This window comes from Aythya marila (assembly GCF_965140915.1).
Source record: "Aythya marila genome assembly, chromosome: Z".
Classification (NCBI taxonomy): Eukaryota; Metazoa; Chordata; class Aves; order Anseriformes; family Anatidae; genus Aythya; species Aythya marila.
In genome coordinates, this window is record NC_139080.1 from 10,439,704 (window position 1) to 10,464,874 (window position 25,171).

At 60.8% G+C, this 25,171-nt stretch overlaps 2 protein-coding genes across 5 annotated transcripts; both read right to left on the minus strand.

The window, feature by feature from the left end:
• Nucleotides 1-33: 33 nt before the first annotated feature.
• Nucleotides 34-24,676, minus strand: LOC309889911 (uncharacterized protein). 4 transcript variants are annotated; one of them, XM_082783111.1, is made up of 16 exons: nt 24,564-24,676; nt 24,136-24,318; nt 22,080-22,295; nt 21,450-21,692; nt 20,953-21,189; nt 20,288-20,530; nt 19,673-19,903; nt 3,193-3,483; nt 2,891-2,988; nt 1,928-2,120; nt 1,731-1,842; nt 1,371-1,617; nt 1,222-1,261; nt 830-935; nt 705-751; nt 34-577 (listed from the first exon to the last, which is right to left on the minus strand). In XM_082783111.1, the coding sequence occupies exons 2-15, from the start codon at nt 24,245-24,247 to the stop codon at nt 709-711; spliced, it is 2,412 nt and encodes an 803-aa protein (XP_082639237.1). In that variant the 5' UTR covers nt 24,248-24,318; nt 24,564-24,676; the 3' UTR covers nt 34-577; nt 705-708. The 4 variants fall into 4 exon arrangements, with proteins under 4 accessions (XP_082639237.1, XP_082639236.1, XP_082639239.1 ...); XM_082783110.1 differs by lacking the exons at nt 3,193-3,483; nt 19,673-19,903; nt 20,288-20,530; ... (3 more) ...; nt 24,136-24,318; nt 24,564-24,676 and adding exons at nt 8,590-8,874; nt 9,163-9,405; nt 9,648-9,890; ... (3 more) ...; nt 13,662-14,515; nt 14,841-14,960; XM_082783113.1 differs by lacking the exons at nt 3,193-3,483; nt 19,673-19,903; nt 20,288-20,530; ... (3 more) ...; nt 24,136-24,318; nt 24,564-24,676 and adding exons at nt 8,590-8,874; nt 9,648-9,890; nt 10,313-10,549; ... (2 more) ...; nt 13,662-14,515; nt 14,841-14,960.
• On the minus strand, nt 6,156-8,485 carry LOC309889801 (uncharacterized protein). Its single transcript, XM_082782829.1, has 6 exons — nt 8,391-8,485; nt 8,058-8,250; nt 7,604-7,706; nt 7,329-7,375; nt 7,109-7,180; nt 6,156-6,926 (listed from the first exon to the last, which is right to left on the minus strand). The coding sequence occupies exons 2-6, from the start codon at nt 8,188-8,190 to the stop codon at nt 6,817-6,819; spliced, it is 465 nt and encodes a 154-aa protein (XP_082638955.1). The 5' UTR covers nt 8,191-8,250; nt 8,391-8,485; the 3' UTR covers nt 6,156-6,816.
• Nucleotides 24,677-25,171: the final 495 nt, after the last annotated feature.

Consider the following 25,171-nt stretch of genomic DNA (forward strand, 5'->3'; position numbering starts at 1 on the left):
AGGAGACGACAAGGCAGGAGCTGTAGTGGGGCAGGCAGTCCCCTCCAAACCGCATTTATTGGCTGTCTGGACAGAGCAGGCAGAGCAGTGAGGGCAGTGCAGTCACACCACACTCGAGCAGAGCCCTGGGTTTGGCTGGATTTCAGCACACGGAGGCGGAGAGGGGTGGGGAGCCCAGGACGTGGCAGGAGCACAGGCTGTCCCTCAGCCCGAGCTTCACTCTGAGTCAAAGGATGTGTCCAGTTCCTGCTTTCAGGAAAGCAAAATCAAAGTCTAGAAAAGGGAACTGCAGAAAGCCTCATGAAATAGTGCCGGGACTTTCAACAGCAAGCAAAAGCTGGGGAGTGGAGGGGGTCAGAGAAAAAGAAGCTGGCGACCCTCTGTGGCTTCCTGCTTTCCTCCTGCTCTGCTGAACTGGGTGGGACCCCCGGTGCTGGTGATGGTCACAGGAGAGCCGAGTGCCTAGCAGCTGACAGCACTGATCCAGGGACGACCACCCTGTCTCTGCGACCATTTCCCAGTCCTCTGGGACAGGCAGGGGCTGTGAGGACAGCTCTCCAGCCTGGCCACCGTGGGGCTGGGGAAAATGGGGGTAGGTGTCAGAGAACGGGGTGAGCAGATGTTCCTCCTGAGGGTCAGCCCCACCCAGGAGAGCTCTGCTTTGTGACGATGTGATGACAGCCCAGGGAATGGCATTTTTCTACCTTTTTAATTGTTCTCCTTAGCTTTGATGGGAACATCCTTCCTTCTCCTGCAAGGACAAAGGGCAGTCCTGAGTGACAGGCTGGTGTCACCCAGGATCCTACCAAACCAAAGTCCCCAAACTCACCTGGACAGCACGAACCACACGATGCCTGCACACAGGAGCAGCAACAATATCAGCACAACCACCCCGATGACGATCCCGGTCCATGAGCCAGGGGGCTGCCCTGCAACTAACACACAGCCAGCACTGGGTGCCACGCATCTCAAATGGCCCCAGCCATGGCAATGAATCTGTGCAATTATATAGAGGTGTCTGTGGGCTCATGTACTGTGTGGGATGGAGAATCATCCCCACTTATGGGAAAAGAGAGGTGTCCTGTGACCCACAAGGAGCTCCTGCACTCGCCAGCCCCTGACCACAGCAAGGCGCCAGGCTGGGAAAAGGGAGGACGTGGCAGAGAGCCTCGGGCACAGGGTGAGGGGCGAGCCAGCCCCTCCGCAGAGGAGCCCACTTACCCACAGAGAAGCTGTAGCACACACAGGCGAACGTCTCCTCCTGTTGGGAGAAGCGGGGGCAGAGTTCAGAGCAGAGGGCTGCCACCCAGGGCCACCACGTCCCCAGGAGCCGCGGCACCCAGGGAGCTGCAGCCTCCCGCCACGGGTACCTGCTGGGAGCGCCGCTCGAGGCGCAGCAGGGCGGTGTAGTCCCAGCCCGGGCGCAGGGGAGCGTTGTGGAAGCCGTGCCCGCGGGTCCCGTCGCCCAGCACGAAGTCCGTGGGGGCGCTGAGGTTGAGCACGGCGGCCACGTAGGCGTCGGGCGGGCGGCTGGCGTTGAAGGGCTGTGGCTCCCCCGAGCAGGCGCCTTCCAGCACCGTGCTGTTGTGCGTCGCAGCCACGAGGAGCTGGTGCTCGCTGCAAGGCAGGGCTGTGAGACGGGGCCGGGGACGAGGAGCTGCAAGGAGGCAGCTGCAGGTGTCAGCGCTGCTCGGGGCTGAGCAGAGCAGAGCAGCAGGGGCTGCACTCACCTGGCCGCCCCGGGGACCCAGGGGATGGGGCGGAGGCGAAGCACGGCCGTGCCCTGGGAGGGGGAGATGTCGCGCACGAGGCGGGAGCTGGCATCAGGAGGGGCTGCGGTGTCTGTGCAGGAAGACCCGGGGACGAGCGTCAGCAGGAGGCTCGGCGAGGCAGGGCAGGGCTGGGGGCAGCGCACGCACACCCTTACCCGAGCCGTTGCTCTGAAAGTCCCCCAGCAGCGCTGCCCCGGCCCCGGCAGCCGTCAGGCCCCGCACGGCCACCGTGTATCTGGTGCCAGGGCCGTGCGCAGGCAGCGGGTGCTCCGTGTCGGAGCTGCTCAGCCTCAGCCGCTCGACCTGGAGGAAGCCGCCGTCCTGCGGGCCCCAGGCGGTGACGTTCAGCTGGGGACAGGACACGGAGCTGGAGGGGAACGTGCCCAGCGCACAGCCGGCCACAGCCCAGCAGCGCTGCGCTGCTCCCCACGCCTGCAGCTGGGAAGCTCCCGGAGAGACGCCACGGGAGCCTTGGCCCCACGCGTGGACCTCAGCGCAGAGCGGAGGAGGGGAGGGGGGAATCTGGGGCCAGCACTCGAAGCAAGAGCAATCTGCTGCACCACAGACACCCCTGCAGCAGCAGCAGCTGCAGATGGAGCTGCTCAGAGCACTCTTCTGCTCTCCAGGCTGGTTGGATTTCCAAGGCATCCTCCGTGAGGCTGCATCACATCTAATCCCCACGGGGAGACTCCTACAGGTTGGGTGCTGCACTGGCCCCCTTACTCCTGCACCCAGCACTGCACACCACAGCCTTTCCTGTGCCACAAACCAGAACTAAGGCCCCTGAGGCACAGGAAAGACCGTGAGGCTGCGCCACAAAACACGTCACAAGGTGCTGCACACAGAGCCCCAGCATCTGCCAAAGCACAGGCTGTGCAGAGCTGGGGAGGAAACCCCCTGGCACCCACAGCCCCTGCAGGCAGCACAGCAGCAGGAGAAACATGAGATGGAGGCAGAAATGCTCAAACGTATCACAGCAGCTAGAAAATCAGCCAGGGGGGTGGATCTCAAGGTCCTCAAGGGTTTCCCATGGTCTGCCCACCCACCTGTGCCCAGCACCCAGCCCAAAGAACCTGGTGAGGCGCAGGGCCCACAGGTAGCCCCTGCTCCCCTGGTACCTGGTACCCGAGGATCTCCCCTTTGCAGGAGGGCAGCGCCTGCCACCGCAGCGTCCCCGTGCTGGCATCCAGCCACAGCCGCTCCGGCTTCTCGGGCACTGGAAGCACAGCGAGAGGGGGTCACACATGGGGACACCCACCTGGAGCAGAGCCTGCAACTGGGTGCCCGCAGCTCCTGGTGCCAGTGGGGACAGGGTGCTCATGATCAGCTGCTGGGTGAAGAAGGCATTTATCTGCCTCCCCCACATGTGAAACAGCCCAGGAATGTCCCTCCTCTCTTGTACTCCCCTGTGGACACCCACCTGTTTCTTTTGTCCTGATCACCCATGTGAATATGATGGTGCTGGGGGGCACTGCGATGGTGACGCTGTAGTCAGTGAAGGGCTGCAGGTGGTCACAGGTAAATGTTCCATTCTGGCCATGCAGCATCTCCTGTGCCGTGACCTCCTCAGCCTCGCAGGGAGGGGAGGAAGGCCCTGCCAGCCTGCACGTGGCCTGCATGCGCTGGCAGGCATCGGGCAGACTGCAGGTCCAGTTCAGTTTGATGCTGGTGGTGGAAGCCTCCAAGGTCTCAGGCACGACCTGGAAGGCCTCTGTGAAGGAAGCATTGAAGAGGGTCACTGCCTTGCCTTCCCTTCCCCTGGCACCCTTGCAAGGTGCTGCGGTCACAGCCCTGCTCCCACCCAGCAGCAGGGAGAGGAAGCCGGAGGTGACACTGCCCACGGCAGGTCTCCAGCTGCAGAGCTGGAGGAGTTCAGACAGGAACAAATGCGGTTGAGTGTGTGGGCTACCATTGCTCAAGGCAATCTTCACCATTGAGTCATAACCCAGTGGTGTCAGTGTCACCCAGCAACGCTGTGTTCAAACAGACTGTGCTCCTAGACCCAGCCCTTCCTGGCTGTGCCCATGCCACAGGAGAAAGGTTCCCTGGCACGCTACGGTGAGGGATGGAGCTGCGGGACACGACGTGGAGCAGCTTCTGCAGCACGGCCCCAGGAAGGGGATGAGGGCAGGAAGGGTCAGCTCCAGATGCTGCCCCCGGCCGGCTGCCGCAGCCCCTCCTGCCGGGACCCTCGGGCACAGAGGCTGCCACCAGCCCCCTCCCCGCCCAGGCACCCCTGGGGACACAGGGCAGGCGCAGGGGCTGCCTCCCACTGACTTTGGCATCTCCTCCTATATCCCACAGCACTCAGAGACCCCAGGAGAGTTCCTGGCACCTCTCTTACCCACACACTGCACCATGGAGCGAATGCGGGTCCAGGCACCTCCTGTGCCCTTTCCCTTCCAAACTTCTCTGTACACAGGTTTCCCAGTGCTGAAGGACTGCACTTCACTTGAACATTTGATGTGGGTGAAAGATGGCTGGAAACCCTCGGGGCAGCTCAGCATCACTTCTTCATTCTTGTTGTATTCCTCCTGCTCTGGTGCCAGACGGAGCCTTGGGTCCCACAAGGGCTTTCGGCACGTTTCTGGCAGAGACAAAAGCAGGTGAGACACCTCCTGCTCCCAGGGACACTGCCCCCTCCATGCAGCGTGACAGCCCAGAGCTCACAGAGGCTTTCCCAGCACACTGAGCCTTGCTGCCCTCCATCCCCAAACCCCGCTGCACCTCCAGCCCCTGCGGTACAGCTGCCGTGTGCTGCCAGTGGTGAAGATGCACACCAGACTTGCAGGTGAAAGAGCAGAAAAACCTTCTCCTGCACAGAGACGAGCGCACACTTCTTACCTGTTTCCCGGGGTGCTCCTTGGGTCTTGGGACCAGTACCTTCCTGTGCATGTGTTCCCAGCAGCGGGACGAGGACCAGGAGGAAGGTCAGAGCCAGCAACTGCAGGGCCATGCTAGCATCCAGAGCCCGGGCACAGCTCAGACCTCAGCCCCACTTGCTGCCTCCAGGCACTGGCAGCTGTGATTGCAAGAATTGCAACCAGAGGAAGGAAGCAGCCGCATGAGCAAGTCGTATGTGGTGAAAGAGCCTTCCTCTTTGAGGAGGGATCCTCCCATCGGTGTCAGCACTGCTGCCTTTTGCTGCTTTCCTTCCCCAGGGACACCCTGGCACTGGCACTCCCCAGAGCCCCAGCCACCAGGATCACAGGGCTTCACCCCACAGAGCTCCTTGCTACCAGAGCGCGTTCTCCAACCACCACTCACGTTCCTGAGGCTTCTGCCACACGCTTCCCAAAGCCTCTTCATGCACACGTGGCTTCTGGAGATGTCACACTCACAGCACTTCCCCTCAGTAATCACAGCTGTTTGATGTCTTCCAAGACACGGTTAGAAGAGCTGGCGAGAGCCAGGGGTAGGAAGGAGAGGGGAACTGCAAGGAGTCCCTCAAAACCCTCACACAAAGCTCCTTCAGAAAGACACGGCCAACAAACACCGCGTGTTCTCCTTCCCCTCAGCTCTGTCCCCAGCTGCCTCCTCCTCCTCCCCCTCAGCAGGCAATATTGTCTGTCCCCATCGAACCAAGCACCCTGCCCTCCAGTGCCAGCTGAATGCCTCAGGAAACCCTCGGAGCTGCTCAATCTTCCCTCCCACTCCTAAGCACTACTGCTTTTCTCTTCCTCCAGAAACAGACGGCGGCCCCCAGTCATGTCCTGGGGATCACTGGGATGTTGTCTGTGGAAGACAGCCAGCTCTGCTGGTTCTTCAGACGGCCCCGTTCACCACAAGGCTTTGAGCCCTGCTCTTCAGCCCGTTCATCACCCAGTGCAGTGTGAACGTGCTCATCCCATCCTCCAGCAGTGTGCTGCTCAACAAGGAGAGCCTCTGGGCTGACCCTCGATGTCTGGGATGTTCCAGGCCCTGGTGTCCGGGGGGGAATAGGGAGGACAGAAAGCAGCTCCTCACCACACAGCCAGAGCTCTGAAGATCCTCAGGCGTGCTGCTGAGGGGTCTCAGAGGAGCTGCAGAAGGACAGCTCTGGGCTCATTTCCCACGTCCTGCGGGAGATGACTTGAGCCAAAGGGGAAATGAGTTGGGCCTCCATCACCACGCAGGCACACAGCCCGCTCACAGGGCCCCTCCAGCTGGGCCTTATTATTCCCCTCCAGCTCAGCAACAGGGCTGGGTGATCAGTCACGGGGGCTGTGGAGGAGCACAGCACATCCCTGGCCTTCCACTTGGCCCAGGTAGCTCAGCACCCACAGGGTGTGTGAGCCCGTAAGGGCACGGAGGGGACCAGGTCGCAGCAGTAACAGAGTGGCAGCCTTCTCCAAACCACAGGCCTTTATTGGTTGTCCCAACAGAGCAGGCAGAGTGGCGTAAAGCATGTGGGCACCCAGGAGGTGGAAGGAGCACAAACCGCCCCTCAGTTTCCCCATCTCACAAACCCGCTCACTCCCTGTTCTCAGCCATCACTGGCTTGAGCCCACCCTTTCCCTCTCGGCCCGATATCCACGGGGAGCAGCTCCAGCAGAGCACGCAGGCCACACCAGCAATGTGCTTGGTCCCAGAGGCCGGACACACTCCCTAGGATGAGGGGCAGATGCATCCAGAGCACTGGAGGACACCCAAAACACGCCTTCGCTGGCACAGGCCGTGGGCAGCTCCTGCCCTGTAGCAGAGGGTGCTGGTGACAGACGAGGGAGGAAACGGGAGGGGAAACGATAACCCAGCACAGGCTGTAAGAGGTCCTGCTTACAGCTGGGGAGCACCAAAAGTCGAGAAAGGGCCATGAGGAGGCCTCCAAAATGCCGGGCCCCATGGGGTAGGAGAAGGCCCAGGAGCACCCAGTGCCTCTTCCCACGGTCAGACTGGGAAGCCTCTCGCACCGCTGCCTGTCCAGGCAAGGCCAGGAGGGCTGGAGAGGGCAGTGTCTTCGTGCCCTGAAAGAAACGGCTGCAGTCCTCTTGCTTTCGTTGCCCGGACGAGACCCCCAGTGCTGGTCATGGTCACACGAGAGACGGGGTCCTGGCAGCCACCAGCACTAAGCTGGGGTCGTCCTCCCCGCGGTCTCTGCTCTCTGACACCCGCAGTGGTCTCCCAGCGTCTTGCGCAGGGACGGGGACGGTCGCTCTCCAGCCCGGCCACCTCTACCTGCGGACACCAACAGCACCCAGGGCAGAGGCTGATGCCAGCCCTCGGCAGAGCTCACGCTGCCACAACCACGAGGGTCTGAGACAGGCCGGAGCGCTGGGCACTGCCTGGCACCACCACAGTCCTTTCCTCGGGTCGCTCTCGACCCTCTGCCCCACACGTGTGTGGGGGCCATCTCCTACCTGCGTCTTCTTCGGCCAGAAACCTCTCCCTGATCTCACAGTAGTGTTCCGAGTTTTCATAGGGCTGGAGCTCTGCAGGGGACAGAAACAGCCTGAGGGACCCAGGGCTGCAGGAGGAGGAGCAGCGCAGACCCGGGCAGGCAGCGGCACAGGGGGCTGCAGGGCTCTCCTGGCAATGACCTGCTCTCCTCCCAGCCTGGCCCTGCTGCCGTGGCCCTACCTGTGTAATGGTCCTCCTCGGCTTTCCTGGGCAAGGCTTTCCTCCTCCTGGGAAGGCAAAGGGGTGTCCTGAGGCTGGGGAGAGGCTGATGCTGCTGCTGACTTGCAGACCCAGCCAGGAGCCCACCAGCCAAGCCACAGTAGGACCAGCTGCAGCCCCCATGGCACCCAGAAAAGGGTGAGAGCAGTGCAGAAAGCCCCCTCTGTCACCAGCCACCCCGCTAGCCCAGCATGGCCTGAGGCAGAGCAGCGACTCTGAGTTCCCTGCCTACTCGCCTGCACATCACAAACCCCAGGATCCCAGCAGACAGCATGACCATCGCTGACAGCACAGCCACCACAGTGACCGCAGTCCATGGCCAGGGGCCTGGAGGCTGCCCTGAAAAGAAGCACACAGCCAGCAGTGGGTGCCACAGCCTGGGCCATTCACCCAAACCCTGGCATTGGGTGTCAGTCTGGAAGAACTTCCAAGCCAGTCTGGACAGCACGACTGGGCTCCACAGCCAAGATCCACAGCCTTATTGTTCTCCTGCTGTGAGCCCCAAGGGTCTCTTCAGGCAGGGCTGGGCACCATCTTCTGTAGTGGAAGAGAGGGGCCAGCTCTGCTCACACAGACCTGAGCAGGGGCTGAAGCAATGCCACAGCTCTGGGGCCAGGACACTATCTTGTATGGCACAGGGTGGACAGACAGACACCAGCCTAAGCAGGCCCATGGCACAGAAACCTTTACCCAAGACACTGGGTTGAAATTCCAGGTAGGATGCATCCCCGGCACCAGCAGCCGTCAGGCCCTGGACTGTCACCATGTACTTGCTCCCAGGCATCTGGCAGGATGGCGTGTACTGGGTGACAGAGCTGTTCATTGTCACCTGCTGGAATTCCAGGAAGCTGCCGTCCTGCGCGCTCCTGGCCGTGACGTTCAGCTGCAGGAAGGACAGGAGCTGCTGGGAACCAGCACCCAGTTCCCACCTGGCCCCGAGGGGGACCGCAGGGTCCTGATCTCACCACAAACACCCCTCTCCCTGCTGCCTGCACCCATGGGCAGCCCCCGCTCCCCTGGTACCTGGTACCCGAGGATCTCCCCTTTGCAGGAGGGCAGCGCCTGCCACCGCAGCGTCCCCGTGCTGGCATCCAGCCACAGCCGCTCCAGCTTCTCGGGCACTGCAAGCACAGCGAGAGGGGGTCATGCACGGCGACGCCCATCTGGGGCTGAGTTTTTGGGGAGAAAAGCAAAAGTACCTTGACAGGCAGGGGACATTTACCTGTTGCCTTTGTCCTCAGAAGCCGTGTGAACAGGATGGTGCTGGGGGGCACTGAGATGGTGACATTGTACAAAGTGAAGGGCTGCAGATGGTCACAGGTAAATGTTCCATTCTGGCCATGCAGCATCTCCTGTGCCGTGACCTCCTCAGCCTCGCAGGGAGGGGAGGAAGGCCCTGCCAGCCTGCACGTGGCCTGCATGCGCTGGCAGGCATCGGGCAGACTGCAGGTCCAGTTCAGTTTGATGCTGGTGGTGGAAGCCTCCAAGGTCCCAGGCACAAAGACCTCTGTGAAGGAAGCATTGAAGAGGGTCACTGCCTTGCCTTCCCTTCCCCTGGCACCCTTGCAAGGTGCTGCGGTCACAGCCCTGCTCCCACCCAGCAGCAGGGAGAGGAAGCCGGAGGTGACACTGCCCACGGCAGGTCTCCAAATCTGCAGCCACCAGCCCCCTCCCCACCCAGACACCCCTGGGGACACAGGGCAGGCACAGGGGCTGCCTCCCACTGACTTTGGCATCTCACCCTATGTCCCCCAGCACTCAGGGGCCCCAGGAGAGCTCCTGGCACCTCTCTTACCCACACAATGCACCATGGAGCGAATGCGGGTCCAGGCACCTCCCGTGCCCTTTCCCTTCCAAACTTCTCTGTACACAGGGTTCCCATCGCTGATCCACTGGACTTCTCTTGAACATTTGATGTGGGTGAAAAATGGATGTAAACCCTCGGGGCAGCTCAGCATCACTTCTTCGTTCCTGTTGTATTCCTCCTGCTCTGGTGCCAGACGGAGCCTTGGGTCCCACGAGGGCTTTTGGCACGTTTCTGGCAGAGACAAAAGCAGGTGAGTGGCAGTGGGGCTGGGGCTGCCCAGGGGTGGGTGAGGCTGGGCCACCATTTGCTTGGGCACTGGTCGCAGGCATCAAACCCAGGGAGAGCGAGGGATGCGCTCAGGCATGGGGAGCATGGCCCAGGACATGGTGGGGATGTGGGAAACGCAGAGAGGCATGGAGGGTAGGACTGGATGACAGGGCTGCAGAGAAGGTAATTCCTGCCACCCCACGTACCAAGGCACACTACAGGTTCCTCAACGTGAATCCAGACACTTGTGCTCTTCCTCCCCATCCAGGTAGTTCTGTCTGCAAATCCCGAATGTTCTGCTGTCTGCATTTCCCCTGCACATTTGATGTGGGTGAAGGACGGCTTGAAACCCTCAGGGCAGCTCAGCGCCACTTCTTCGTTCTCCTTGTACACCTCCTGGTCTGGTGCCAGATGGAGTGCTAAGTCCCACGAGGGCCTTTGGCATGTTTCTGTCCGAGGCAAAAGCAGTTTTAGTTGGGGTGTGGGTGATGAGGTGGGGCAGGGTACCGCCAGGTATCAGCAACCACCAGCAGTCCCTCCAGCCACCAAAGGGAGATGGAAGGAGAGCCGTCCATGTGCCATAACGTGCCCCCCAGCACGCCTTGCTGGGAGGGAGGGGGCTCCCCTTGTCACTTGCCCACAAAATCCCTTCTCCACCCCATTTCCATGCTCGCTCTTTGCCCCCCACCACATCCCACGGCTGGCAGCTTCCCAGGACAATCCCACCTGCAGCAGGAGACCCCCTGCAGCCGCTCTCTGGAGCTGACCCCAAGCCCAGCTCAGGCTGCCCTTCACCTCGTCCTGCCCTGGCACCAGAGGAGCCGCAGGGCCACGGGGCTCCAGGCGAGGCACCTCCTGTCACCCCACTTACTGATGCACGTTGTGGGGCTCTGAATGGGGACCCATTTCCCAGACTTGTTTTTCTTTGTCCAGGTGCCCTTGTGCTCCCCTGTAGCCACAGCCTGAGGTCTCCACGCGCATTTAGCCTGCTGGAAGGGGAGCAGGGAACCCTCCGGGCAGCTCAGCCTCACTTCTTCGCCCTCCTCATAGACGTCCCGCTCTGGTGCCAGACGAATGTCAGTGTCCCACTGGGGCCTCGAGCATTTTACTGTCAAAGGCAAATTTGTGTGAGAGTGGGGCCAGGAGGCTTGGGAACCAAGGCCATGAGGAAACCCGAGGGGTGCTGAGCCCAGGACAGCAGCGTCACAGGGACCAGTGGGGAAGGAGGGTGCTCTGAGGGGGGAGCTCCTCAGCAGCCGGCAGGGCACCGCAGCGCCAAGCAGGGGCAGGGCCAGGCAGAGCCGTGGCTGGCTCGGGAGTGTGAGGGCAGAGAGGGGACGGGGAGAGCTGCCCCGCGTACCCACGCACGCTACGGGCTCCTCAATGCGGGTCCAGGCGCCTGTGCCTCTCCTCCCCCACCAGCTGACCCCATAGACAGGTTTTCCTGAAGTCACTCGTTGAAATTCCCTCACACATTTGGCACTGATGAAGGAGGGCTTGACAACTCCAGGGCAAGACAGCCTCAGTTCCTCATTCGGTGTGTAGTTGTCTTTCCTTGGGACGAGCACGACCCTTCTGTCCCATTGGGGTTTCTGGCACTTTCCTGCAGGGGAGAAAGCGTGGCAGTCCTCCTTGGGGACGGGGTGCTCGGGCAGGAGGGGGCCGAGGCTGGGCCACGACTGCCTGCGGGGTCGGCCATCGGCACAGCCCCTGGGTGTGGGACAGGAGCCCCGCGGGGCTGTGAGGTGCTCAGAGCAGCAGGGCTGAGGGCAGGATCTGGCCACAGCTCAGGCAGACGGGCCGCAGAGGCAGGGCAGAGGCAAGGCCGGGCCCCGCTGGGGGCTCCTGTCCCGGCCCAGCTCGGGGGCTGCTCCCGGCCGCGGCCATCCCAGAGCCGAGCCCGAGGCATCCCACGGGCACGGTGAGACGCCAGGGGCCCTGCTGATGGAGAGGAGCCCGCGGCAGGGGAGAGCTGCTGCCCCCGAGTTACCTGTGCAGGCCTGGTACATTTCAGTGCTATGCCACCTTCCCTGCTTGTCCTTCACCTCCCAGGTATGTCCCCAGCCAAACCATACAACACATCTGATCACAGCGAGAGGAGGATCATCCTCAGTGAAGCAGCTCAGTGTCAGCTCCTCCCCGTTATCGTAAAATGTCTTCTCTGGGACAAAGCGGAGGCTTGAGTCCCACTCAGGCTTCGGGCATGCTGCACAGAGAAGAAGGAGAGCGTGTCAGTGGGATGGGAAGAGCCAAAGGTGGGCAGCGCATTCTGCTGCTGCGGCCGCTGATGGACCTCTCCAGGGGTTTGTGGCTCGTTGCAGGGCACATCCCGGCAGAGGCAGGGGTAACGCTGCACAGCACGTGGGGCTGGCCCCTTCCTCCAGGCTGGAGCTCCGGGAGGGCTCCGAGAGAGCAGGGAAAGGAGCACTGGGCTTCCAGCCCTGTAGGGATTCACAGCATGCCCGAGCAGGGAGGCACTCAGAGCACAGCAGGGCCGCCCACAGACACAATGAAGGGTCCAGGTGAAGCTTCAGCGAGGCCAACACGGTGCAGGAGGGCAGCTGGCAGGCTTTGAGCAGCAGGAGGTGAGGTTCGTGTTTCGGGAAGCTGTGCTGTGGAGCGGGAAGTGGCAGCACGGGGCAGCATGCAGCTCACAGCTGGGGTGTGCGGCCCCACGGGGCTCCTCCACGGCCTCCCTTGGGCTTTCGCTGCCCCAGGATTATCCCTGAGCCTCTTCTGGCAGTTCAATTCCACTAACACAAACTGTTTGTTTGAACAGAGCCTCGTTTTACCTAGCGCTGGGCATTGCTGCTATGGCTCCTGGCCGTCTGCTAGTGAATCACGGCCAAGCAGAGCCAGTCCTGCAGGAAAACATCCCCTGCAAGCTTCTCGGCCTCCCTGCTGGGCACAACAGGACTGTAAGGGCACGGGGCTTTGGTACAGGCGTTGAGGAAAGCTCTGAGAGAGGCATTCAGACAGGCACAGCAGTGTGCCGCAGCTCATCCACTGTCCCCTGGCCTGTGCCCGTCTCCCTGATTGTACCCCGCACATGCCTGCAGGGCTGCCCATGCCTCTGGGAGTGGCCAAGAAGCATTCATGTTTCGATTCCTCTTTTTCACAAACACCAAGGTGCAAACTCAGCAATACCGTCTCGGCTGCAAGCAACCCCGGATTTCTCCTAGGACAGTCGGGTGACCGAGACGTGCAGAGCACACACAGGGCTTGCCAGCCACCGTGTGCCTGCTGCATCCCACAGCTGGGTCCTGGCCTTCGTCTGCCCTTGTGCATCGAGCAAACAAGCTGGAGAGCCACGGCTGCACGCACCGGCCCTGCAGGACAGCTTGGGTGGAGGATTTGGGAAAGGGGCAGGGGGATGTCTTCTGCTGCGGGCTTTGCCCTTGGTTTTCCAGTGATGGCGTGCTGTGCTCACACTCCCTGTCCCTCCAGGGGCACAGCTCCCCTGGCCTATGCCATGCAGCGCAGACCCTGCTGTCCCCCACCTGGCCTGAGCTCAAATCAGCACCTGAAAAAAACCAGTCCCATTTTGGGGCCCTGGTGACAGCCAGGATCCTCGACTTGCGGGCTCCTCCAGCCTGTGCCAGCCCAGGGACATACATGTACATACAACAGGTCCCTACAACGTGAGCACGTGCAAACTGAACATTTGTTGCCACCCAGCTGCAGCAAGGTGAGTTTAGAGACAGCCTCCAGGTCAGTTGGATGCAGAACAAGGCAGGGCGATGGTCCCCAGAGCTGGGCTCAGGCCCCGGGCCGTGCTGCCCTGGATGGGTTCACCATCTCCTGGAAGCTCAGTTAGCAGCTGGCCCTCCAGGCACGCAATTAACCGGCTCTGCTGCGATTAAAATGTCAGTCCCACTTCCCAGTTCTGCTGACGGATGCTGGAAATAGCAAAACAACCTCGACCTGCTCTTAGAAAGCAAGCCTTGCTGCGAGGTACCCCCGTGGGCTTCGCTCTCCACCCTCTCACCCCGTCCTGGGCTGCAGCCCCTGCTGCTGTACAGGGGGAGCTGGGGGCTGCCTGGTGCTGGGGGGCTCACCCCACCACACCCCGACCGATGCCCTCATGTCTCGGTCCCTGGCACGGACATCGCCTCCAGCCTCTGACAGAGCTGCTGCGTGCTGCTGGCAGCGAAGGGACACGGCAGACACGCAGCAAGGGAGCAGCAACACTTTCCTCTTGCGGGGAGAAGAGCGCCCACCTCTTACCCGTCTGTTGGTGATTTTCTTTGTAACCGGTCTCATCCTTTTCCATCTTTTCTGCTGCCAGCAGAGGCGTGAGGGCCAGGAGAAGGCTCCAGCGCAGGGCCATGCTGCCTTCTCCCCCCTGGCAGGACCGAGGGCTCGTCCCGCCGGCTGCTGCTCAGCGCGCCCGCCCGACTGCGAGATGTGCAAGCAGCGAAAGGAAGCAGGCAGGCAGAGCGGCTGCATGCGGTGCGAGAGGCTTCCTCATTGGAGAGGGAACCTCTGCCGCTGTCAGCACTGCTTTCGTTCCTCGGAGCACCGGGGCAGCTTCACACCCCTTTCACAGCCCCGCAGCTCTCTGAGTGCTGGCCGGAGAGGCCGTTTTGGGGGCTCTTTGGTGGGAGCAGCCACGCGACACGACGCCTGAGCTGCCCCCTCGGGATGGGCAGCAGCGGTCCCAGAAGGACGTGTGAGCAGCCTGGCTCTCCAGGACTTCTGCGGGAAGATGGAGCTTCCACGCTCAGTAGAGTCACGCAGAGACTACGTCAGCACAACTCTCCCTCGATTAATATCTGAAAACTTAGAAAGAATTGTGGAAAAAGGCCGCCAAAAGGGCATTGACGGTCTTTGTGAGCTGGTGGCGCACGCTTGGGCAGGAAAGCCGAGGTGCTGAATGGGTGCTGGAGCACAGGCTGAGCGCAGATGCTGGGTGACACGCTGGTGACAGCCACGGAGACCCGCAGTGTGGCTGCCATGGCAGTGATCCCAGGCCTGAGAGCCTGTCTGGTGGTAGGAGCCTTGAGGTGTTTTGTTTTCTCTAATGGAGTCTTCGGAGTCTTTCAGTGTAGAGGCTCAAAATATATTTATAGAGCTGCAGAAGCAAAAAGCAAACCACATCAGTAGGAATGAAGTTCCCGTTTTGGGGGAACCTTTGGAAAATAACTAGGAAAATTCCATATGTCAGAACCCCCCCCCCCCCCCGAAAAAAAACAAACCCACATCCCAGTGCCACAGCACCTCCTGTGGGAACCCTTGAGCACAGAAGATGCCACCAGCCCCCTCCCCATCCAGACACCCCTGGGGACCCTGGGCGAGCCCTGGGCAGGCGCAGGGGCTGCCTCCCACTGCCTTTGGCATCTCCCCCTATATCCCCCAGTATGCGGCGGCCCCAGGAGAGTTCCTGGCACCTCTCTTACCCACACACTGCACCATGGAGCGAATGCGGGTCCAGGCACCTCCTGTGCCCTTTCCCTTCCAAACTTCTCTGTACACAGGTTTCCCAGTGCTGAAGGACTGCACTTCACTTGAACATATGATGTGGGTGAAAGATGGCTCAAAACCCTCGGGACAGCTCAGCATCACTTCTTCATTCTCCTTGTACTCCTCCTGCTCTGGTGCCAGACGGAGCCTTGGGTCCCACAAGGGCTTTCGGCACGTTTCTGGCAGAGACAAAAGCAGGTGAGACACCTCCTGCTCCCAGGGACACTGCCCCCTCCGTGCAGCGTGACAGCCCAGAGCTCACAGAGGCTTTCCCAGCACACTGAGCCTTGCTGCCCTCCATCCCCAAACCCCGCTGCACCTCCAGCCCCTGCGGTACAGCTGCCGTGTGCTGCCGGTGGTGAAGATGCACACCAGACTTGCAGGTGAAAGAGCAGAAAAACCTTCTCCTGCACAGAGACGAGCGCACACTTCTTACCTGTTTCCCGGGGTGCTCCTTGGGTCTTGGGACCAGTACCTTCCTGTGCATGTGTTCCCAGCAGCGGGACGAGGACCAGGAGGAAGGTCAGAGCCAGCAACTGCAGGGCCATGCTAGCATCCAGAGCCCGGGCACAGCTCAGACCTCAGCCCCACTTGCTGCCTCCAGGCACTGGCAGCTGTGATTGCAAGAATTGCAACCAGAGGAAGGAAGCAGCCGCATGAGCAAGTCGTATGTGGTGAAAGAGCCTTCCTCTTTGAGGAGGGATCCTCCCATCGGTGTCAGCACTGCTGCCTTTTGCTGCTTTCCTTCCCCAGGGACACCCTGGCACTGGCACTCCCCAGAGCCCCAGCCACCAGGATCACAGGGCTTCACCCCACAGAGCTCCTTGCTACCAGAGCGCGTTCTCCAACCACCACTCACGTTCCTGAGGCTTCTGCCACACGCTTCCCAAAGCCTCTTCATGCACACGTGGCTTCTGGAGATGTCACACTCACAGCACTTCCCCTCAGTAATCACAGCTGTTTGATGTCTTCCAAGACACGGTTAGAAGAGCTGGCGAGAGCCAGGGGTAGGAAGGAGAGGGGAACTGCAAGGAGTCCCTCAAAACCCTCACACAAAGCTCCTTCAGAAAGACACGGCCAACAAACACCGCGTGTTCTCCTTCCCCTCAGCTCTGTCCCCAGCTGCCTCCTCCTCCTCCCCCTCAGCAGGCAATATTGTCTGTCCCCATCGAACCAAGCACCCTGCCCTCCAGTGCCAGCTGAATGCCTCAGGAAACCCTCGGAGCTGCTCAATCTTCCCTCCCACTCCTAAGCACTACTGCTTTTCTCTTCCTCCAGAAACAGACGGCGGCCCCCAGTCATGTCCTGGGGATCACTGGGATGTTGTCTGTGGAAGACAGCCAGCTCTGCTGGTTCTTCAGACGGCCCCGTTCACCACAAGGCTTTGAGCCCTGCTCTTCAGCCCGTTCATCACCCAGTGCAGTGTGAACGTGCTCATCCCATCCTCCAGCAGTGTGCTGCTCAACAAGGAGAGCCTCTGGGCTGACCCTCGATGTCTGGGATGTTCCAGGCCCTGGTGTCCGGGGGGGAATAGGGAGGACAGAAAGCAGCTCCTCACCACACAGCCAGAGCTCTGAAGATCCTCAGGCGTGCTGCTGAGGGGTCTCAGAGGAGCTGCAGAAGGACAGCTCTGGGCTCATTTCCCACGTCCTGCGGGAGATGACTTGAGCCAAAGGGGAAATGAGTTGGGCCTCCATCACCACGCAGGCACACAGCCCGCTCACAGGGCCCCTCCAGCTGGGCCTTATTATTCCCCTCCAGCTCAGCAGCCCAGCCACAACCTGATGCTGGGCCCTTCCAGCTGCTACCTGCATGATCCATCTCACTGCCACCCCTCCAGGCTCCTTGCGTGCACCACGACACACCGGGAAGGCTGCGAGGTGCAAGGAGCCCAGACAGACCAGGCCTGGGGACAGCCATGCAGAAGGGCATCTCTGTGCAGAGCCAGCAGCACAGGCTGGTGCGGACGAGTGCAGGGAGCAGCAACAGGGCTGGGTGATCAGTCACGGGGGCTGTGGGGGAGCACAGCACATCCCTGGCCTTCCACTTGGCCCAGGTAGCTCAGCACCCACAGGGTGTGTGAGCCCGTAAGGGCACGGAGGGGACCAGGTCGCAGCAGTAACAGAGTGGCAGCCTTCTCCAAACCACAGGCCTTTATTGGTTGTCCCAACAGAGCAGGCAGAGTGGCGTAAAGCATGTGGGCACCCAGGAGGTGGAAGGAGCACAAACCGCCCCTCAGTTTCCCCATCTCACAAACCCGCTCACTCCCCGTTCTCAGCCATCACTGGCTTGAGCCCACCCTTTCCCTCTCGGCCCGATATCCACGGGGAGCAGCTCCAGCAGAGCACGCAGGCCACACCAGCAATGTGCTTGGTCCCAGAGGCCGGACACACTCCCTAGGATGAGGGGCAGATGCATCCAGAGCACTGGAGGACACCCAAAACACGCCTTCGCTGGCACAGGCCGTGGGCAGCTCCTGCCCTGTAGCAGAGGGTGCTGGTGACAGACGAGGGAGGAAACGGGAGGGGAAACGATAACCCAGCACAGGCTGTAAGAGGTCCTGCTTACAGCTGGGGAGCACCAAAAGTCGAGAAAGGGCCATGAGGAGGCCTCCAAAATGCCGGGCCCCATGGGGTAGGAGAAGGCCCAGGAGCACCCAGTGCCTCTTCCCACGGTCAGACTGGGAAGCCTCTCGCACCGCTGCCTGTCCAGGCAAGGCCAGGAGGGCTGGAGAGGGCAGTGTCTTCGTGCCCTGAAAGAAACGGCTGCAGTCCTCTTGCTTTCGTTGCCCGGACGAGACCCCCAGTGTCTGGTCCCAGTCATGCAAGAGACGGGGTCCTGGCAGCCACCAGCACTAAGCTGGGGTCGTCCTCCCTGCGGTCTCTGCTCTCTGACACCTGCAGTGGTCTCCCAGTGTCCTGCGCAGAGACGGGGACGGTCGCTCTCCAGCCCGGCCACCTCTACCTGCGGACACCAACAGCACCCAGGGCAGAGGCTGATGCCAGCCCTCGGCAGAGCTCATGCTGCCACAACCACGAGGGTCTGAGACAGGCCGGAGCGCTGGGCACTGCCTGGCACCACCACAGTCCTTTCCTCGGGTCGCTCTCAACCCTCTTCCCGGCACATGTGGGGGCCATCTCCTACCTGCATCTTCTTCGGCCAGAAACCTCTCCTTGATCACACAGTAGTGGTCCAAGTTTTCATAGGGCTGGAGCTCTGCAGGGGACAGAAACAGCCTGAGGGACCCAGGGCTGCAGGAGGAGGAGCAGCGCAGACCCGGGCAGGCAGCGGCACAGGGGGCTGCAGGGCTCTCCTGGCAATGACCTGCTCTCCTCCCAGCCTGGCCCTGCTGCCGTGGCCCTACCTGTGTAATGGTCCTCCTCGGCTTTCCTGGGCAAGGCTTTCCTCCTCCTGGGAAGGCAAAGGGGTGTCCTGAGGCTGGGGAGAGGCTGATGCGGCCCAGGGCTCTGCTGGCCTGGAGACCCAGCCAGGAGCCCACCAGCCAAGCCACAGTAGGACCAGCTACAGCCCCCATGGCACCCAGAAAAGGGTGAGAGCAGTGCAGAAAGCCCCCTCTGTCACCAGCCACCCCGTTAGCCCAGCATGGCCTGAGGCAGAGCAGCGACTCCGAGTTGCCTGCCTACTCACCTGCACATCACAAACCCCAGGATCCCAGCAGACAGCATGACCATCGCTGACAGCACAGCCACCACAGTGACCACAGTCCATGGCCAAGGGCCTGGAGGCTGCCCTGACAAGAAGCACACAGCCAGCAGTGGGTGCCACAGCCTGGGCCACGAATCTGCAATGGCCCCAGCAATGGCAACGAATCTGTGCAAGGGTATAGAGGTGTCTGTGGGCTCATGTACTGTGTGGAATGGAGCATCACCCGCACTTATGAGAAAAGAAAGGTGTCCTGTGCCCCACAAGGAGCTCCTGCGCTCGTCAGCCCCTGACCACAGCAAGGTGCCAGGCAGGGAAAAGGGAGGACGTGGCAGAGAGCCTCGGGCACAGGGCACGGGGTGAGCCAGCCCCTCCGCAGAGGAGCCCACTTACCACTGCTAACAACTAGTGACTGTTATGGCTTCTGAATGGGACACTATGCAAGCCCCTGATATCTGGCCAGGTGGCCAGGAGATTAAGGAGAAGAAAAAAGAAGCTGAAGGATGGCTAGGAGATAAAACTTGCAGGGGACGCTGTGTAAGCTTTTGACATGCTGCTAAGGAGTACAAAGGGGAAGGACAAGAAAGAAAAAAACTGAGAGGAAGACTACGAGCCTTCAGCATGAAAGACCCCCAGAGACCCCGAGGGGGACCACCGGAGACTGATGCGCATGCTCCAGTAGGAGGAACTGGATACTGCAAGCTAATTATAACAAGCCAGTTTTTTTTAGAAGTAGTAATGAATATGTATTAGTCTAGGAGCATAAAAATCATCTACTTGATGTAACTGGTGTGCGTCCTGGTGGAGCAGAGACTCCCGGGGCACCCAGTGCTGTTTGCTTGCCTCAATTCCTTTAATAAATTGTGAACTTTGATTATAATCCTATTCTGAAGACTGAGCCATTTATAACCCCTTGCTCCGTCCCCTTGCTGCCTGGCAGCGGGCTCAGCCCCTCGGGAGGGAAATGCTCCCACGGGCGCTGGCCCTCTCGCCACAGAGCACACCCGCACCCGGCTGGCAACCTCCATGCGTGCCTCTGACACAGGGCCAGCAGGACTCTGCCATCGGGCCCACCCTTCCCTCTTAAATGCACCTCCTCACTCACCCACGCACAGCCAGTGATCTACAGGCTGCCAGTAGTCAGTGCTTTTATTCACAACCCAGGACCTCTGAGGAGTTGGAGAGCTTTGGCCTGGGATATCTACACAGGCAATCTTCATGGGAGGAGGCCAGTGCCCTTCAGGGCAGCTCACCACCACCACTTCACTGAGGACGTAGGATGCCATGTCTGGGACAAAGATTAATCTGGGGTCCCAGCGGGGCTTCTGGCATTTGCCTGCAACAACAAGAGGGGAAGGTGCTAGCAGGGCAGGGGCTGGCCATGCAGGGCAAGGCAGGGGACGTGGCAGGAGATCCCTGCCCTGGCATGCTACGGTGAGGGATGGAGCTGCGGGACATGACGTGGAGCAGCTTCTGCAGCACGGCCCCAGGAAGGGGATGAGGGCAGGAAGGGTCAGCTCCAGATGCTGCCCCGGGCCGGCTGCCGCAGCCCCTCCTGCCGGGACCCTCGGGCACAGAGGCTGCCACCAGCCCCCTCCCCGCCCAGGCACCCCTGGGGACACAGGGCAGGCACAGGGGCTGCCTCCCACTGCCTTTGGCATCTCCTCCTATATTCCCCAGCACTCAGGGGCCCCAGGAGAGCTCCTGGCACCTCTCTTACCCACACACTGCACCATGGAGCGAATGTGGGTCCAGGCACCTCCCGTGCCCTTTCCCAACCAAAGTTGTCTGTACACACGTTTCCTAGCGCTGGTGGACTGCACTTTTCTTAAACATTTGATGTGGGTGAAAGATGGCTCAAAACCCTCGGGACAGCTCAGCATCACTTCTTCGTTCTTGTTGTATTCCTCCTGGTCTGGTGCCAGACGGAGCCTTGGGTCCCACAAGGGCTTCTGGCATGTACCTGGACAAGGCAAAACCGGGTTTCGTTGGGGTGTGGGTGATGAGGTGGGGCAGGGTACCGCCAGGTATCAGCAACCACCAGCAGTCCCTCCAGCCACCAACGGGAGATGGAAGGAGAGCCGTCCATGTGCCATAACGTGCCCCCCAGCAAGCCTTGCTGGGAGGGAGGGGGCTCCCTTTGTCACTTGCCCACAAAATCCCTTCTCCACCCCATTTCCATGCTTGCTCTTTGCCCCCCACCACATCCCACGGCCAGCAGCTTCCCAGGACAATCCCACCTGCAGCAGGAGACCCCCTGCAGCCGCTCTCTGGAGCTGACCCCAAGCCCAGCTCAGGCTGCCCTTCACCTCGCCCTGCCCTGGCACCAGAGGAGCCGCAGGGCCACGGGGCTCCAGGCGAGGCACCTCCTGTCACCCCACTTACTGATGCACATTGTGGGGCTCTGAATGGGGACCCATTGCCCCGACTTGTTTTTCTGTGTCCAGGTGCCCTTGTGCTCCCCTGTAGCCACAGCCTGAGGTCTCCACGCGCATTTAGCCTGCTGGAAGGGGAGCAGGGAACCCTCCGGGCAGCTCAGCGTCACTTCTTCGCCCTCCTCATAGACGTCCCGCTCTGGTGCCAGACGAATGTCAGCGTCCCACTGCGGCCTCGAGCATTTTACTGTCAAAGGCAAATTTGTGTGAGAGCGGGGCCAGGAGGCTCGGGGAGGCCAGAACCAAGGCCATGAGGAAACCCGAGGGGTGCTGAGCCCAGGACAGCAGCGTCACAGGGACCAGTGGGGAAGGAGGGTGCTCTGAGGGGGGAGCTCCTCAGCAGCCGGCAGGGCACCGCAGCGCCAAGCAGGGGCAGGGCCAGGCAGAGCCGTGGCTGGCTCGGGAGTGTGAGGGCAGAGAGGGGACGGGGAGAGCTGCCCCGCGTACCCACGCACGCTACGGGCTCCTCAATGCGGGTCCAGGCGCCTGTGCCTCTCCTCCCCCACCAGCTGACCCCATAGACAGGTTTTCCTGAAGTCTCTCCTTGAAATTCCCTCACGCATTTGGCGCTGATGAAGGAGGGCTTGACAACTCCAGGGCAAGACAGCCTCAGTTCCTCATTCGGTGTGTAGTTGTCTTTCGTTGGGACGAGCACGACCCTTCTGTCCCATTGGGGTTTCTGGCACTTTCCTGCAGGGGAGAAAGCGTGGCAGTCCTCCTTGGGGACGGGGTGCTCGGGCAGGAGGGGGCCGAGGCTGGACCATGACTGCCTGCGGGGTCGGCCATCGGCACAGCCCCTGGGTGTGGGACAGGAGCCCCGCGGGGCTGTGAGGTGCTCAGAGCAGCAGGGCTGAGGGCAGGATCTGGCCACAGCTCAGGCAGACGGGCCGCAGAGGCAGGGCAGAGGCAAGGCCGGGCCCCGCTGGGGGCTCCTGTCCCGGCCCAGCTCGGGGGCTGCTCCCGGCCGCGGCCATCCCAGAGCCGAGCCCGAGGCATCCCACGGGCACGGTGAGACGCCAGGGGCCCTGCTGATGGAGAGGAGCCCGCGGCAGGGGAGAGCTGCTGCCCCCGAGTTACCTGTGCAGGCCTGGTACATTTCAGTGCTATGCCACCTTCCCTGCTTGTCCTTCACCTCCCAGGTATGTCCCCAGAAGATCCATACAACACATCTGATCACAGCGAGAGGAGGATCATCCTCAGTGAAGCAGCTCAGTGTCAGCTCCTCCCCGTTATCGTAAAATGTCTTCTCTGGGACAAAGCGGAGGCTTGAGTCCCACTCAGGCTTCGGGCATGCTGCACAGAGAAGAAGGAGAGCGTGTCAGTGGGATGGGAAGAGCCAAAGGTGGGCAGCGCATTCTGCTGCTGCGGCCGCTGATGGACCTCTCCAGGGGTTTGTGGCTCGTTGCAGGGCACATCCCGGCAGAGGCAGGGGTAACGCTGCACAGCACGTGGGGCTGGCCCCTTCCTCCAGGCTGGAGCTCCGGGAGGGCTCCGAGAGAGCAGGGAAAGGAGCACTGGGCTTCCAGCCCTGTAGGGATTCACAGCATGCCCGAGCAGGGAGGCACTCAGAGCACAGCAGGGCCGCCCACAGGCCCCAGACACAATGAAGGGTCCAGGTGAAGCTTCAGCGAGGCCAACACGGTGCAGGAGGGCAGCTGGCAGGCTTTGAGCAGCAGGAGGTGAGGTTCGTGTTTCGGGAAGCTGTGCTGTGGAGCGGGAAGTGGCAGCACGGGGCAGCATGCAGCTCACAGCCGGGGTGTGCGGCCCCACGGGGCTCCTCCACGGCCTCCCTTGGGCTTTCGCTGCCCCAGGATTATCCCTGAGCCTCTTCTGGCAGTTCAATTCCACTAACACAAACTGTTTGTTTGAACAGAGCCTCGTTTTACCTAGCGCTGGGCATTGCTGCTATGTCCCCTGGGCGTCTGCACGGTGCAGTGGCAGGCTAGGCTGACGGCAAGGGCCCGGGCCAGCCTGACAAACAGAGCCAGCCCTGCAGGAAAACATCCCCTGCAAGCTTCTTGGCCTCCCTGCTGGACGCAACCGGATTGTAGGGGAACGAGGCTTTGGTAGGGGCGTTGAGGAAAGCTCTGAGAGAGCCGTGCAGAAAGACGGCCGGGGGACAATAGGACAAAGGGACAATGCCGCCTGCTCAGCGCAGGGAGCAGCGCTGCGCCACACGCCCCGACCACATCCTCTGCCGGCAGCGTTGGCACCGCGCACGCAGCGCTGCCTCCTCCCCAGTGCTGGGACGCAGATTTGTCATCTGGCTTCCTCAGCGCGCCCCCAGAACCCTGCCCGCCACCCCCACTCCTTCGCTCCCAGCCGCATCGCCTTGCCTGCAGCTCTTCAGGTAGCGGTGCTCAGAGCTGGGGCACGCATGAGGCTGGCCCAGAGGATTTGGTACACGGGAGTTCTGCTGAATGGGGACAGCCTCCTAATAGGAACATACTTGGAAATGCCTGTGATTCCTGCAGTCACCAGCCTACACTTGTGGCATGTAGATAAGGAGCACTTCCCCATTCAAGCCTATGTCAGCTCCTTCAGATCCTATACAATTTATGCAGTGAACTTCCCTAACATGACGTTGGAGAATGATCGCATCTCATGAGTTTCACATCATCTTCTGAACAGACAGGAACGGATATAAATATCTATATGTATATATTCAGTTAGAGAAGGCAAGGGTTGGCCCACTGCACCACATATCCTGCCCTCAGGGTCTCCAAGAGGCAGCAGGTGTCCCAGCTGGGAAAGCCCCTCAGGTGTCCCCCCGGACTCCAGCCCACAGATCCGATAAGCACCAGCACCACACCAGCTCCCCAGCAGAGTGGACATTGCCCTTATTGTCCCAGGAAGGCCACATGCTCAGGCTTTGTCTACATGCCATGCGGTGAGAACCAGACACCTCCTGCTCCCAGGGACACTGCCCCCTCCATGCAGCGTGACAGCCCAGAGCTCACAGAGGCTTTCCCAGCACACTGAGCCTTGCTGCCCTCCAGCCCCAAACCCCGCTGCACCTCCAGCCCGTGCGGTACAGCTGCCGTGTGCTGCCGGTGGTAAAAGGCACATCAAACTGGCAAATGAAAGAGGAAAAATTTCTTCTCTTTCAGAGAGAGGAGCGGGCATTTCTTACCTGTTTTCCAGAATAATCCTTGGGTCTCGGGACCAGTATCTTCCTGTGCCTGTATTCCCAGCAGAAGGATGAGGACCAGGAAGAAGGTCAAAGCCAGCAACTGCAGGGCCATGCTAGCATCCAGTGCCCGGGCACAACTCAGACCTCAGCTCCACTTGCTGCCTCCAGGCACTGAAATTGTATCTGATGGTTGCAAGAGGAGCAAGAAGAAGAAGGAAACATCTCGACGGGAAATCACTTTGAACACAGGAGCCTTCCTCTTTGAGGAGGGATCCTCCCATCGGTGTCAGCACTGCTGCCTTTTGCTGCTTTCCTTCCCCAGGGACACCCTGGCACTGGCACTCCCCAGAGCCCCAGCCACCAGGATCCCAGAGCTTCACCCCAAAGAGCTCCTTGCTACCAGAGCGTGTTCACCAACCACCACTCACGTTCCTGAGGCTTCTGCCACACGCTTCCCAAAGCCTCTTCTTGCTCACATGGCTTCTGGAGATGTCACAGGTCACAGCACTTCCCCTCAGTAATCACAGCTGTTTGATGTCTTCCAATACAGTATTAGGAGAGCTGGCGAGAGTCAAGGGTACAAAGGAGAGTGGAACTGCAAGGAGTCCTGCAGAGTGTAAAAGAGAGAGCAGAACCAGAGTGTTCCACAACTGATAACACAAATAACTCATTTGTGTCATCAGAGAGACATACTGAGAAAAAGAAAGAAAAAGACATCATTATCCCAAAGCCATAAAGCCTGGATGCAACTACACCGTGATTGCCATGTGCTCTTCTAGGGCCTGCAGCTCCAGGAGGGCAGGCACAGAGGGCAAGAGTCATGGCAATGACAGAGGGAAGGAACTGGCCTCCAGATTCACTGTTCAGAATCAGGTACTCGTCTCCAAGTTGGGAGGGGGGTCTGTGATGGGAGGTTACAATATCCTGAAGGCTAGGGTAAAGATGGATATGGAAGCGCTGTTCCCCCAAACCTGCTAGAACAGACGCAGGAGAGTCTCCCCCATACAGGGATGACAGCTCTTACCTTCCTCTGGTC

Coding starts and splice junctions, on each gene's coding strand:
- LOC309889801 (XM_082782829.1), bottom strand. CDS start 8,190: ATGAACAGCTCTGTCACCCAGTACACGCCATCCTGCCAGATGCCTGGG. Junction 7,707..8,057: donor ATTTCAACCCAGTGTCTTGG/GTAAAGGTTTCT, acceptor GCTTCTTTTCAG/GGCAGCCTCCAGGCCCCTGG. Junction 6,927..7,108: donor TCTGGCCGAAGAAGACGCAG/GTAGGAGATGGC, acceptor TGGTGTCCGCAG/GTAGAGGTGGCCGGGCTGGA.
- LOC309889911 (XM_082783110.1), bottom strand. CDS start 13,890: ATGCAGCCGCTCTGCCTGCCTGCTTCCTTTCGCTGCTTGCACATCTCG. Junction 9,406..9,647: donor GGAACCTGTAGTGTGCCTTG/GTACGTGGGGTG, acceptor TGTCTCTGCCAG/AAACGTGCCAAAAGCCCTCG. Junction 936..1,221: donor GTGCTACAGCTTCTCTGTGG/GTAAGTGGGCTC, acceptor GCTGTGTGTTAG/TTGCAGGGCAGCCCCCTGGC.